General features: G+C 47.4%; 1 protein-coding gene and 1 long non-coding RNA gene across 2 annotated transcripts; one reads left to right on the top strand and one right to left on the bottom strand.

The window, feature by feature from the left end:
• Window positions 1–371: 371 nt before the first annotated feature.
• On the bottom strand, window positions 372–12,093 carry LOC126913506 (uncharacterized). The gene is made up of 3 exons (XR_007708928.1): window positions 11,541–12,093; window positions 2,339–2,465; window positions 372–803 (listed from the first exon to the last, which is right to left on the bottom strand). It is a non-coding gene; the product is annotated as an uncharacterized LOC126913506 (long non-coding RNA).
• Window positions 8,497–13,929, top strand: GHRH (growth hormone releasing hormone). Its single transcript, XM_035548396.2, has 6 exons — window positions 8,497–9,006; window positions 9,863–9,994; window positions 10,878–10,982; window positions 11,578–11,715; window positions 12,052–12,148; window positions 13,140–13,929. Exons 1-5 carry the CDS (start codon window positions 8,927–8,929, stop codon window positions 12,113–12,115), a joined length of 519 nt encoding a protein of 172 aa, XP_035404289.1. The 5' UTR covers window positions 8,497–8,926; the 3' UTR covers window positions 12,116–12,148; window positions 13,140–13,929.
• Window positions 13,930–14,211: the final 282 nt, after the last annotated feature.

The raw sequence follows: 14,211 nt of genomic DNA, 5'->3' as shown, positions 1-14,211 counted from the left end.
TTCTTCGTGGTATTTAAAGAATCTGATTTGCTTTGCCCTCTTCCTAACCCTGAAGTATCAGTAGTGCCAGCTTAGTTTTGCTGCAGAGCCTTATTGTCCAGGAGTCTAAATACTTTGAGGAAATCCTCATCAGTTTGCTGATAAAAAAAATCAGTTACTTCGCTACAGCGGATGTAAGGGATGGCATTTGTAGTAAAAGGATTTTCCAGGCTGCTACCAAGCATTTCAGTTAAATAGGTATTAACAAAAACAATTTCAAAGGTTTTGAGCAATTGGATTTAAAACCTTTTATCTTTTTATTTTAATGCAGAAGACTTTACGGACAACGAGAGAATGTGCACAGCTGTGAGTTACAGAGGACAAAGACATTTTACAAAGCAATTTTTCTGGCTTGAAAAATTAAGAAAAAATTACTCTTAAATAATGATCAAAGCTTTCACTACCTGTGATGGCCAAGGGATAAACCCAGAGCTCAGGAACAGCAATAAACCCTGCCCTTTTAGGTCCTGAACACAGAGCATCAAGGATACAAAACCACTGAGGATGGAGAAATAACTTGTGAAAGCGAATGTCAGGAGAGATCCTATCAGTGTGGCTTAAATGACCAGGTTAAATGATTTCCATACTACCAGTACGCTGAGCTGGGTGGTGCTGCTGTCCACGTACACCTCCTCACGGGCACCGATCCTCAGGGTTTGAAGGTTGCAGGCAGAGGGGAAAGCACACACACGGCTCCCGGCCAGTACTGTACGCCTTCCAGGTTAAAGCTCTTCCCTTCTCTCTGCCAACAAAACTGGCACTAACTACTGAAAGGAGAAATAGGCAGACAGAAGTTGCAGCTTTTATACAACTCCCACCCATTCCCTCTACCACCAGCCCCCTGGCAGACCATCAAACGCCTTGGTGGTAATGCCAGGCTCCGCGCAAGGGAAATAGCCTTTGAGCTGCAAGCAGGTGGTGCCATCAGCCCGCCCTGGCTGCGCGCCTTTCACCTGCACCGCACTGACCCGTTCATTTCGCTGATTTCGAAATGATGAAAGAGGAGGCTGTTTGGAGGTGTATGCTGGGTGGATGATTTTCCAAAGCCTACGAGATTTGTGTGGGTTTCAAAGCTAGCATTGATTCAACGAGCAGAAACGGCAATTTTGTCAGCACCCAATTCTGAACAGAGACAGAGCTCAGATGTGAAGTCTTTTCCCAAATCCAACTCATCCGTAGCTTTTTTATTTCTTTCTAAATTCCTTGTTTGGTTTGCATTGCAGTATTCCCTGCAAGTCTTTGCAGTGAGACCTGTTTATTACCATACACTGCACACGTATCCTTGCTCACCTTGATCTTTTCATCCTCAGGTCATTATTGAGCCAGGAAGAAATAACTGCTTTGTTTTTTGGTCCTTACTGGAAACACGAATTTCCTCACTCCATCTCCATAAACTAACACATCTTACTTAAACTCTGATTTTTTCATCAGAAGCTTTCAAAGCAGTGTTTCCTTAGGAGGGGTACCGGCAGCTGAAGGACTTTAGTGAGCCAGTGACAGGGTTAGGATTTTAACGCCAGCTCTCCTTGTTCCTTGAGCGTGGCTGTATTGTGCTGTGTAACTTTCTAGGCAAAGCTCCTTTCCAAACTGAAATGAGAGTGGAAGACCAGAGATGAATTCACTGCTGGCATCAGAGCTCTGTCTGCCTGGGTAGGAAGAGGAAGGAGCTGGTATTTAGCTAGAAATTCAGGAACCAGTGACTCTCAGCTGACTGTAGGATGCTGACATCTGGCTGAAACTCCCGGCGGTTCACTTGGGTGATGCTGAAATGCTCCTGTCGCTCCACCAGGAGATAAACAGAGCCAGACAGGTAGCAGCTCTATAAATGGTTCTCACCCGCAGAGCACATCAGGCCTCCTGATACATACGTATCTTGCTGGCTGGTGCCATTTGTTCTATTGTAGTGTCAGTGATACGGTAATGTTTGAAGATTAAGTAGGCTTTTCAAGCAAGCTTTTAACTCTCTGAGACAGTCTTTTCTAATAGCACTTCCTTGTACGTTTTGAATTACCGATTTATTTTGTCTATTTTTAATCTGAGCCCTTGCTTCAGACTCATTCTCACAGAGCAAACTGCGCTCCCATCCAGAGGGACCTTTTGCGAGAGATTATTTTGATAATTGTTTGTATTCAGGTTCCTACCAAACTGAATTCTTCAAGGGAAATTTCTCCCCAGGATACCTATTGTTGTTCAAAGGATCGACTCTGGAGGCTCTGAAGATCCAAATCCCAGCACTTTATCTTTCCAAGGTGGAAAAACCCAGTCTCGTATAATTTTCTAAAGGCAAGTCTTACCATACCTGCTGCGTTTGGGATTTGGGTTCTCCATTTCTTCCGTAGAAGTAACTGGTAACACAGGTCAAGCCTTGTCTTTCTCATCTCATTTTGCTTGCTTTCCACAGAAATTATTGCATCTTTGCAAAAAACCTTTGGAATGAAAAATACTGGGTATGTACCAGCAACAATGTAATAACGGTCAATTTATTTATAATATGTCTTAGGTCTGCTATGCGGGATAAGAAATTAGAACTAAAATGTGTCCCAGCCTATCTCTAAGGTGGCAAACTTAGGCAGAAAATAAAACTCCTAATCTTCTTAGTCAGTTCTGTTGAATATACCATTAGGGCACTTGTGATAAGCGGGTCACCACCACATCTCACGAGTAAAAGAAACCCACAGGAAACAATTGTGTGTGGCTCCATCAGGAGTACTGGGGATTAGAGAAACTGGAGGCCAACAGTCATTGTCTGTGACATTCCGGAGGAGTGCAGAAAAGCTCCTGACAGCTGAGAATAGGGAAAGATTTTTTTTTTTTTGTCATTTGATGGGTTACTTCTTACTGTCATTAGTTTCAGCCTCCCAGGGTGAGCAGACCCATTTCACATGCTGTTCAGCTTATCTGGACCTACCCGTTCTGCACCTGGAATAGACAGGGGCGATTTTTTAAAGCATGGCATGGAGACTGGAGGAGGTAAAGCTAAGAGGAAATCAATACCTGGGAAATTGCTGCAGGATCCTAACACCGTGTCCTTCATCAGCAAAGGACTAGCAGTGAAATATAACTCTACCTGGCATGTGCTTCACCCAGGGAGGTTTGGTCTACGCGCATGTGACTCCAAAATGCAGCAGCTCCAGCTGGAGAAGGTACCTGTGGTGGCCTGTACCTGGCCACAGACTGCATTCGCCCTGCAATGATGTAGGCTTAGGCAAATAGACAGCTATCCAGCGGGCACTGCTGACCCCAAGTGATGACCTCTGGGGGTAATCCCAAATTCACATGCCCTGTGTTCTGGGGGCCAGCAGAATGCCCACAGAACCGGCTGCAGGAGGAAGGAGAGGTGGGGAAGAGCTGGAAGGTTCTAGGAACAAATCAAGAGAAACCCTAAAGGGAAAAAGCTGTTTGTTCCCTTTACAAAGAGAATTTGTCATTTGTTGTGCCAAATTATAATTGCTGCTACTCCTAAAATGAAGCTCCCATGAAGAATGCTTTCACGCTGCTTGCACGCGTACCTGCACGGGGCACGGATCCACCTGGGCGACCACCCTGCTGGGAAACACTGACCACAGGAACAAAGAGCGCAGCTCCCAGTTCAACTACATTTTGTGACACAGATGGGTGCAGAACTGGCTCCAAACAGCACTGGATCCTACCGCAGTCTGTAGCAGCTTCGTCCTGAGCAGTCAGCAGCCAGAGCCCCCATGGCAGGACTCAAGCTGCCGGCAGCAGGGGGATCACAGCCACCGCTGCTGCCCCAGGAGCGGCCTCGCTAGCCAAGGGAGAGCTGAAGGATCCTGGCAGAGGAGCTCCAGAACTGACCCTTATCGGCCCTGGGACGACACCAGGGCTATGATGAAAGCTAGAACAGGAAATGCTGTGGAAAGAAAAGCTGCTCTTTTCATGCTATTTAAGAACTCCTAAGCAGTATCCACCCGACGGAGCCTGAAGGGGTTTTAGAAGTTTCTGCTGCCTCCCACAATTAATCTGGTCATAAAGAGAGCTTTTTGTTGTGTGGGTTCTCTTTGGTCCAGCTGTGCATGACAGGAACCCAGCCCAGGCAGAACAAGGAAACCCCTAGGACCATGGAGTTTTATATAGCCTTCTTTGATAGCAACTCACTTGAGATATGAATGCAGAGCACAGCCCTCATAATCCAAGCTGGGCAGCAGGCAGCTATAAACAAATCAATTATAGGCAGATTCCCCTTAATCAGAAAGATATTGCCCCGGGTCTTAGAGCAGCTCTGTGTAAGGCAACGGGCCAGGAAGATAGAGAATTAGCTCAAAAACAAGCTATAGGATAATATCTTGGAATAGCATTGGCTCTCAACTGGTTTAACAACGTGGTCTGATTCATCTGTTCAGCCAGTGTAGCACCAAGACTGGAAGAAAAATAAGTCATGCTGAAAAATTAATGCAGCCAGCCTCACACATGAGAGAACATGAACAGATTGTTTCAAAAACACAGACAAAAATCCCTTTCCAGTTGCAGAGAGCACACAGCTGCGTGCACCAGTACAGTGGTTTTGGAAAGCCTGCTCCGTACTGCCTAGAAAGAGTCTTCTCTGGGGTTCGTGAGGAAGGATGAGACACGTTTATCACCTGACTTGTACAGCAGATCATCTCCCCATTGACTGGCTGGTGTCACTTCTTACGGCTGGAAAGCAGGCAGCAGTTCTTGCTCTCTCTCCACGTGGTTGTTTCTGGATTATATCAGAAGTCCCCTGGTCAGCCGCTCACTTCAGGGCCAGCTCCTGCTTTGGTCCCTTCAGTCCTTTTCCTTGATTTCTCTGTGAAGTGGCCTGGCACTGATGTGATACCAAATGGAAGGCGAGCCCTTGGAGCATTCAAAGCAGGCAGAGCAAGAGGTGACAGCGCACATCTGCCTAGGTATAGAGCAGCTACTATTTAATTCCACGGCGTTATTTGGTGTGCTGAGCTCCTTCGAGTCTTTCTGACCGTTGGCTTGCTGCTTACCAAGAGCACATGGTTCAGAAGGACGCTGTTCTGCTAAGAAGCGAGCCATAATCACAGTGCTGATTTCTCACCTCAGCAATGGCAAAGAGACCAGTGCTGAACGCCCTGGCCCCCTGCGCACACCAGATGCGGCGTCCTTCCCTGCATTCTGCCTCTGCCAGCCGTAGCTGCGACGAGCTCCCTGGTGCAAGGTGAAGGCATTCTGCAGCAGGCGGCTCTGAGTCATCTCACCTGCTGAAACTTCTTTCCAGCACCAAGGCACGCAAGCCCCGAGATGGGAAGGTCTGGGTCCCCATCAATTCTGGGCATTATAAAACCAACGCTAAAAATCTGGCAGGTGGAACTCATGCTGGCACCTCTTTTTTTTTTTTTTTTTAAACTCCTCTGAACTGTCCCGGTCTTCCTGGCATCACAGCTGTGTGTTCTTTTTAATGGGGGTTTCATTCCTTGTTCCAAGAATGAAAACAGCTGCTGGTGCACGGAGCACCCCAGGGGAGACCCTTCCTTGCCTTTTTTCCAGAGCACACGAACAGAGCAGGGCTCCCCAGCTGCTCTGTGAGCTCGGTGCGAAGCTGTGATGTTTGTGAGGGACTGAAGCATGAAGTGCCCCGCTAATGCTAGCAGGTGTGGGCAACAAAAGGGAAGGAGGAAAATGCTGATAATCAAAGAAAGAAAATAGCAAAGAGATAAACCCTCCTGAGCAGGCAGCGTGAAAAAGTATTAATGGTTAACTGCCTTATTGTGGGGTAGGAAGAAAAAATGCAATCGTAAAGGGAAAGAAGTTTACCCTGCAAAGCCAATTTGTCATTCACCCTGCCGGATTATCATTGTTGTTATTTGCTCTTCACTCTGTGAAGAAGGCAGAGAAAACACGCAAACACCCCTCAACTACAGCCACAGCCCCCTCCCCACAACCTCCCTGCATGCGTCCTTGCTCACACAAAAAGAGAGGATGCTAAGCGCAGCCTTTGAAATCCAGGAGGATAATTGACTCTCTGACGCGTAGAAGCCCACGGGACTCCCGAGGGAGCACAGGTATAAAAGGAGGAGCTGCACCTCCCTGGCAGCTAGAGGACAGCTGGGGGCACATCCGCGTGTCCTCCCTGCTCAGCGGCTTCGCAGGGTCCTGCCCGGGTACCGGTGGAGGGGACGCATCCAGCAGGGCTCTCAGAAGCAGCACTAGAGAAGTTGTATCTGCGAGAGGGGAAGGGAACACCTCAGCGGGAGCCGATCCAGGACGAGCCTGTGGTCTAAGGGAACGGTAAGAGTGGGTCTCTGTACGTGGCTTTAACAAGATAATGTCTATTTGGAAATTGGAGGCAATTAAACTACACCGAAATGCAATCAAAGCTGGCATCAGTAATTAGCTTTGCCAGATACAGTGCCCTTCGTATCAAAAGGATTTTTTTTGTACCAAGTTAGAGAACGAATCAGTAGCTGGGCTGTGGATAAGTGCAGATCAGTGGAGCTGTGCTGTAGGTGAGCCTTGTAAAACTCTTAGGCATTTACTAGAGGAAGCAGAGATTTCCTCATTTGCTATCCTCGTGCAAATTCCTTTTACCCTGGAAAATGAACGCTGCTTTACTCACCCATCAATAAAACTGTGTTTGCACCATCCCCAAGTGTGAGGAGAAAGGCAGCTGTGTGTCACGGATAACGCGAAGCCAGCCACAACGACGCAGAGTAAGCCACTTAAATTGAAATAGGATGTGAGAAAAGCAGAAATCCGAGTATGAAAGTCTGAACTTCATAAACCTGCAGGCACAGTGAAAGCTCCATTTCATCTCTGTAGAGGTATTTTTGAGACGGCTCAGGTAAGGTTTCAGAAGCAGTCACCCAATCTCTCCAACATCGTTTTCACAAACGCCGCTGTGTTAACGTTGCCCAGGATGGAATGAAGCTACTGTGCTTTATCTGTTGGAATGGTGTAAGAGCTCTTCATCTGAAGGGGAAATTATTAATCATTTTCTTTCACACGCTGCCAGAATAGAAAAGAAGGCATCTCTTGCCCCTGGAGAATTTTGAAGGTGACAAGGTTTTTGCAGAGCTGTCAAGCTGCCTGTACGCAGGGTGACACTTAAATTCTCCAGTCTCTTTTCTGAAATAGCAGGCACTTCTGGAAAGGGGAGAAGGACTTTCATTCTAGGCTCCTTCGCAAGGGAGAAACGGAGACAGAAATATCCAAAAAGCTGAAGGGATGAGAAGCAGGCTGTAGCAAAGGAAGAGAAGACAAAGCAAGACAGGAGATAAAAGGCAAAAGCAAAAAAAAAAAATCACAAAAACTAAAAGTAGAGAAAGGAAAAATTTCAAAGGGACAAAATGTGAGGAGGAAAACCTTTTTTTTTCCTGGAGGAAAACCCAGCACTCAGATAATCAGGGCTGTATCCTAGGAATTAAAAAGGGAAGCAGACAACGTTGGGCTAGGTTTTCTTTTCACTTAGTGATATTTTACTTCACAGCTCATGTAACGGCTTCTCCTGGTGCTGAATAAGTCTCCTGGTTGGCACTTTCTTCAGATGTTGGTGCCGTGGTCTCCTGGTACCCTCCAACATATGCTTTAGATCATTTCCTTTATCTAGAACAAGATCTGATTTGGGATTTGTCTCAGAGATATTTAGGGGAAAAAGGGACATGCTTTCTCAAGTTCAAATGAAAGAGAGGAAAAGCAGCAGCAGGACCAGGAGCTCTGTCAGTGTGCCTCTGTCACTATTTTGCTGCTTCTGGGCATTCCTCAGCTCTCCGAGGGGCAAGAGCAGCTCTGTAGGAGACCAGGTCTCGGAGGGAAGGGGTGCTCCTCCTGCAGCTGCCAGAAGTCAGCTCTGCTCGGGTCGGATCATCGGCTCTGCTCCCAGGGAGCGGGTGGGAAGCGGGCCGAGCGTGTGAGCAGCTGGCAAGAGGGAGCTGGCCGAGCAAGGGCTTGTGGCAAGAAACCCTAATTCTTAGTGCAGCACCTTGCCCATGTCTGTCCAGGCACTTAGGGCACTGCCTAATCCTGGTGTTAGCTTCCATGGGATCAACATCAAACCCACTTGCGTGGGTACCACACAAGCCCTTAATTAGACATCTCCATTCAGCTATATCCGAGCAGCGAAGCAGTCCCCACTGCTGATGTTTCCCACCAGAACGGGCCCCCTCCTGCCACCACCGTCAGTAAAATCCACTGCTTGGGTAGTTCATTGGGGAAGTTAGAAGCCCAGCCAAAACCTTTCCATTTGGCAATGTGGGGGTGTTTTTTTCTTTCTTTCCTTTTTTTTTTTTTTTAACTAAGTATTGTTAAACATTGGGAAGCTTTTTTTTTTTTTCTCCTTAAAAATTGAACATTTTTCTGTTACGGAGATCAAACATCTTTCTGCTCTTTTCTTGTGTAAAATAACATAGCAGAACAAGGACACTTGATATTTTAAAGACTTCCATCCACATTCTACTTTCTTAAAGAATCTTTTCTGAGCTAAAGATCAATTGCTTTTGATCAAAAGCGAGGAAGAGCGTTAACTGGAATATTCTCCTACCAATATTCTCCTACCGTCTCGCTTCCAGTAACAAAAGCATTGCATTCAGCTCTGATGGTGTGCGACCTCGGGTGATTCTCTGCCCTGAGTCATCCACCTGGGATGGTGGATACACAGCCCTTCAGCCAGCCCCAGGGTGCAAAATACCACAGTGTTTGTCTCTGGGCAGACACACACCGCTGGTGGGATCCATCCCGCCTTCACCGAAGTCCTGAGAGCTGCGAAGGCATTTCTGACCAGTGGAGAAGGGGCTCCTCTTGACGCAGCAGGGCAGGAGAGGTCCTGGGGGACAGCTGCAGATGGTGAAGGTCCTGTGCAGCGATGCTAGGCTGGTGAGGAGGTTGCTTTAGGCAGACACTGCCACTGACTCAGTTCCGCATTTCAGGTGAGTCCAAAGGGTGGAAGATGCTGGATAAGGCCACCCTGCTCCTGTTCCTGCATTTAGTTGCATGCTCCATCTCCTCTCCTCTCTACCCAGCTCTCAGGTAAGATACTGAATGCTTCATCCATGCTGTAACTCTCTGCCTTAGCTCTGACCTTCTGCAAAATAAGCACGTGCCAAATTAAGTTTGCCAGCCCTTTTGAAAGCCAGATAAACTGTACGTGCTCTGGTGAACCTGTTTCTTTACCCTGACTTATTTTTTTGGGAATGCCACTAGCTTAGGAGTGGTTTCCAAAGAAGGCAGACACCTAACACGGGATATTTCAGCCCAAACAGTTGGTTTTGGAATTGAATGCTGGATTCTATGAAGGGGAATCTGGCGAACTCCAGAGCAGCCAGCACCACCAGCACTGTCACTGATTAAAATTTGTGCCTGCAGGCTACCTGCATTGAAACCGGAGCCACAGATATTTCAGTACATGAACTCAGCAGCTGCATATTAATATTTCAAGTATTTCCTCGCCAACTGTTTGAAGTTAGTATTACTTCTCACTATTACAAATTGATGGATGTACAAAATTGGGCATAGAGTTCTCTAAAGTGGATTCACAACATCCCACAGAAAATGCTTCAGGCCTTGTGCCAAAGCCATGGCATGATGATACCACAAGCACTGGAGTTTTGCTTGACATTGCTGGGAGCTCAGTGAGGGGAAAACACATTTGGGGCAGCTTCACTAACTGCCTTTTCACTGCTGTGACAGCTTCAGGGCAGTTTCTGGCTGGGGAGAGTGACAGACAGAGCTTGTGTTAGTGATGAGGTAGGGATGGAAAGGGAGAGAGAAAGGAAAAAGCAGAACGAGGAGGAGCAGTCAAGAACCCTGACCAGCATTTGACCATGTCTTGCAATATGCCCTTTTTATTTTTCCATTTTTTATTTATATATTTTTTTTTTTGCAGGTACAGCCCAGGGCCTGTTACTGGCAAGGCCATGAACTTCCAGCTGCAGGACCGTGGCCCACTGCAGAGCCATAACCCCTCAACAGAGGAACAGGACGAGGAGGGTTTGTTACCAGACCCTACTGAGAAAAGGTTTGTACCTCGCCTCTCACCCCCCACTGCCACGGAGGATGCTGGTTACAATTTTCCTGCAGCCCAGGAGCACACCAGCAGGTCACTTAGTCCCACCAGCACCACAGAGGCCAGGCTCAAGGGGGAGAATGCAGATGAACCCTGAAACTGGAGCAGAAGGCTGGGACCATGCCAGCTCCCACCACTGCTGCTGTCCTGAGCTGCTTCCTGCTCTCCCCCAGCAGCACAAAGCATTCTGACGGGCAGGGCTGCAAGCCCAGCGCTTCAGCAGGAAGCATACTTTTTCACCAAGCTCTGGGAACCCACCTGCAAGGCTGTCAGAGCCTCTTTTCCACCCCTGCTGGGAGACAAGGGATGGTTGCTTATCTTAAGTACAGTGGATTCATCCTCACAACAGTGGGGACCATGCAAATAGCTTGTGCTTCTGCTACCTGTGGAGTTTCTGTAGCTGGAGAACCGTCCGAGGCTCCTGTCACCCTGCCCCAGCCACAGGGGTGTCTCAGGAGGTGACAGTGGTGCTACAGAGCACAGTAGTGTCCCAGCTGCAACTCTGCCCTCTACCAGCCTCTGGTTCTCCTTCCTGCTGCTTCTTTGACCTCACTGCTGCTTTGCAGGCACTTCCCATCAGCTGTTTCAGTGCAAATACTGATTAACAGATATATTTTGTTTTTCTGGCTGCCTCCCTGTCAGAACCAAAAATCCCTTAAATCTTTTCACCCTCCAACACTAACTCAGTCCAATACTAAGAAGACTTTGGTATGTTTACACCCCTGATGTCAGCAGTTACATCTGGTGTATTTTGACATCTGAAACATCCATTTCTTACCTAGAAAGCTCCCTGCTAGCTCAGTGAGCACACCTTGTGCTTGTCTTTCACCCCTAGGATGCAGCGCCACGCAGATGCCATATTCACTGACAATTACCGGAAATTCCTGGGGCAGATTTCTGCCCGCAAATTCTTACAGACCATCATTGGGAAGCGGCTCAGGTAAGCCACGGGGGTTTGCTGTCCCAGAGACAGTGCTTTGCTTACTGGGTGTTTTTTTTTTAATGCATGTAGCAGGAACAGCTGCCTTCCACTGCAACAGAAGCAATCTCCTGCTGCTCCACACCTCAAAGGGCATCCTATATCCCCACTTCTAAGATCCCTCTAATCACAACAATTATTAAACGGCCTAATTAATCCATCCCTCCGAGGCTATCAGTGTCAGATCAGCTGCGAGCTGTACCATGCTAGCAATGAGCAACAGTCTTTGCAGATTAATAGCTGCAATGATCATTTGCTGTTAGGAAACACCCACTGTTACGCTGTTATGCCTGGTCTGAACACAGAAGACAGCCTCTCCACTACAACTTGGGCAGCTGTGGTTAGATGGATCAGTTATTGCCACTAAACACGACCAGCTAGTCAGATGCAAGCCAGCTCTGACCCCTCTCCTACCACAGGAGCAAAGAGCTGCCCAATTTCCTCCTGAAATGAGGCAGAACAGCCCCAGGCCCAGCAGGTTCCTTGCCACGCTGCTCAGCCTGAGGGACTAAAACATACCTCTGAAACAAAGACGGTTCTCATCTTCGCATCACAGAAACAGTGAGAGCAGCCCAGAAGAAGGGGTGCACGAGCTTCTGACGAGGCGCCAGTCCGACAGCATCCTGATGGACAGCCGCTACCACCAGCGGATGGTACTGAGGGACTTCCTGGGAGCCATTCTGCAGAATCAAAGGTAGGTGGGAATCGTTCTGTAACCTGCTCTCCGCAGGAATAAGGCAAGGTCCTTTCTGCTGTCTGGCTTTTAGATGTGAAGCTACTGGATTAAGTACTACCTTTCAGATACACCCAGGGAAAAAAATAAAGCTCCTACCTGACTCCATAACCCACCCCTTCCCTTTCACGGGCAAGTAGGGTGCACAGAAGGATCAGCCTGTCCTGAGCCAGCCTGCAGCACACAGCAGCACATCACTGTGCTGCCTCCTCACCCCCATAATTCAGTAAAACAGCAGTAGAAAAAAAAAACTCAATCTCAATTATGTCATCACTGTCCTATTCTCTTCTTTCACAGGCCTCGGGACGTAAACAGCAGCCAGTTAGAAGGGTTTCCCAACACCCTGGCTAAGCTCATGTAAATATTTCTCCCTTTTTCATCTCCCTGTGCTCTGGTGAGTACCATTCCCTGCACAACTGCGTACGTAACACTGCTGCTGCACTGCACCCAACAAGTGGTCCAAAGGCTTTCCCTTAGCAAAGCCAACTCCCACCACTGCCCATGAGAAAAGGGTGTAGACTGCAACTGAGGGGAACAAAAGCTCCCAACCAATTTTGTCAAGTACCTTATTTAGGTACTTGGCATTAGTACCACTCAGACCTGTTAGTCTGAACAGACACCTAGGCACGTGTTTCCACAAAAGGCCCCCTGGTCTAACTACTCTGGCCTGAGCCCTACCACAAACACGGCTCTCATGGCAGATCTATCAGCAAATCCAGCGGAACTCAGACACCCATTTGGATGTGTGGGAACAGGCTGGTAGCAACCAAAACATCCTCATAAAGCTGAGGGACACCGGGGCTGAAGCTAACCTAAACGCAGACAAAAATCTTCTCCCAGGGCACAGAACGTTCCTCTAGATGCCCAGTACATTGCAGGTTTTCCCCTCTCGCTGCACTGGACAGGAAATGAAACCTTAGTTTTCTGTTCCCCTCAGTCCTAAAATTAGTCACCTGGAGCTTGAAATATGCTCTAAGCCTTGCCAGCCCTGGGGGATTCAGAGCCAGCACACAGGCCATCCTTGGTAATACCTTCATTCAGACAAATGTGTTTTCCTCCATGAAGCAATTTCATCTTACTCCTGTCTCAGAAATTAAGCTTGTCTAACCCTAGTCAGCACAATATGAGGCAGTGTGGAGAGATCTGTGAGAATATTAAATAAAAAAAGGGGGGGAGGAGGGGAGAAAGACCAGAACTGTACATAAATCATACGTATGGATTCAGCTAGGAAAGAATGGCATTTTAGCATCTCTTGCCATGTTTGAGTTGGTTACATTCACTTCTTTTCACAAATGAGGTCAGCCAGGAAAAGCCTCAAAATAGAAAGAAGTGTGCACTCACCAATAGCTTTTTCGTAATACTCTTTTCCTCCTGCTTCTGCACAGAATAACTCGGAGCTCATGGATCTAACTGTACAGTAAGCCATTCACAGCCATGAAGACATTCCTGGAGGTGACCAGCTGGAACTGAAGCATACAGTCCTCAAATCCGTTTAAAGGAATGCAATTCCGATGCACTACTTAATTTACTTCAGTCTTTACAATTTAATTCCCCTCTCTAAACATTGGTTTGTGTACTGAACCAGGAAAAAAATACCTCTGTGGTTTAACCTCAGGCTGCTTTATATATAAAGGCTAAAACAACGAGTACACTTGTAATCCTGGAGACATATTGTCTACTAATTAAGGCTTTCAAATCATGAAGTGCAGCAAAATTTCTGCCAAGTCATCATTCTGTTTGAGGGCCTGATTAATAAATATGAGGCCACCAAAAGGCACCTTTTGGCAGTTTAGTGAACTGATTACAGCCTCCTCCAAAAAGATGCTGATGGCACAACCACACACAGTTAGAGCAGGGTGAGGTAACGCATAAATCCACCAGTCTACCCTCCAAACACCGCTGGGGGCTGTCACTGCCCAGCCCCTGGACAGAGCCCTGGCAGCAAACCTGGGCTCTAAAAAGCTTGGTGACAAGCAGTTACTGTTCAGCCCTGAGGTGTTTACACTGAGCCTACAGCTTTGCTCCGCAAGAGCAAAAGGAGAGCCCTGTGCATTAGATTGGGCTGACACTGCTTTAATTCAGTGTGCCATCCAGGGGCTCTGAACGCCACCATGGCTAGGGTTACAGCTGTCAACGTTCCCACTACCACTTACAAGAAGTTATTAACCCAGTGATCTCTCACATAACTACTTCCTTCTCTGTCACCCCAATTATCCCATTGTTCGTGTAATATTTCTGTCTTCAGAAATGTAAATAGTATCAGGATGGGGTACGCTTTCCCATCATTAGCAGGGGATAAAAGTTGTTCTAAATAAACCTGTCCAACAGCAGGTCAAGATGGCTCTGTGTGTATTGAGATGTTAGTTTCTTGATTCCAGGCACAGAATGGAAATGGAAGACGTTGCTCAAAGACAGCAGGAAGAACACAGAGGACAACTCAGAGCTGTGCTTACAAAG

This window comes from Cygnus atratus, chromosome 16 (assembly GCF_013377495.2).
Source record: "Cygnus atratus isolate AKBS03 ecotype Queensland, Australia chromosome 16, CAtr_DNAZoo_HiC_assembly, whole genome shotgun sequence".
In the NCBI taxonomy this organism is placed as follows: Eukaryota; Metazoa; Chordata; class Aves; order Anseriformes; family Anatidae; genus Cygnus; species Cygnus atratus.
The sequence above is the reverse complement of the archived record's forward strand: the minus strand, read 5'-3'. Positions and strand labels throughout refer to the sequence as shown.

Excerpts from the sequence above, each read along its gene's own strand:
- GHRH (XM_035548396.2), top strand. The coding sequence starts at position 8,927 with ATGCTGGATAAGGCCACCCTGCTCCTGTTCCTGCATTTAGTTGCATGC. Across the intron at positions 9,995-10,877 it reads CCAGACCCTACTGAGAAAAG|GATGCAGCGCCACGCAGATG; the intron begins GTTTGTACCTCG and ends TTTCACCCCTAG. Across the intron at positions 11,716-12,051 it reads GCCATTCTGCAGAATCAAAG|GCCTCGGGACGTAAACAGCA; the intron begins GTAGGTGGGAAT and ends CTTCTTTCACAG.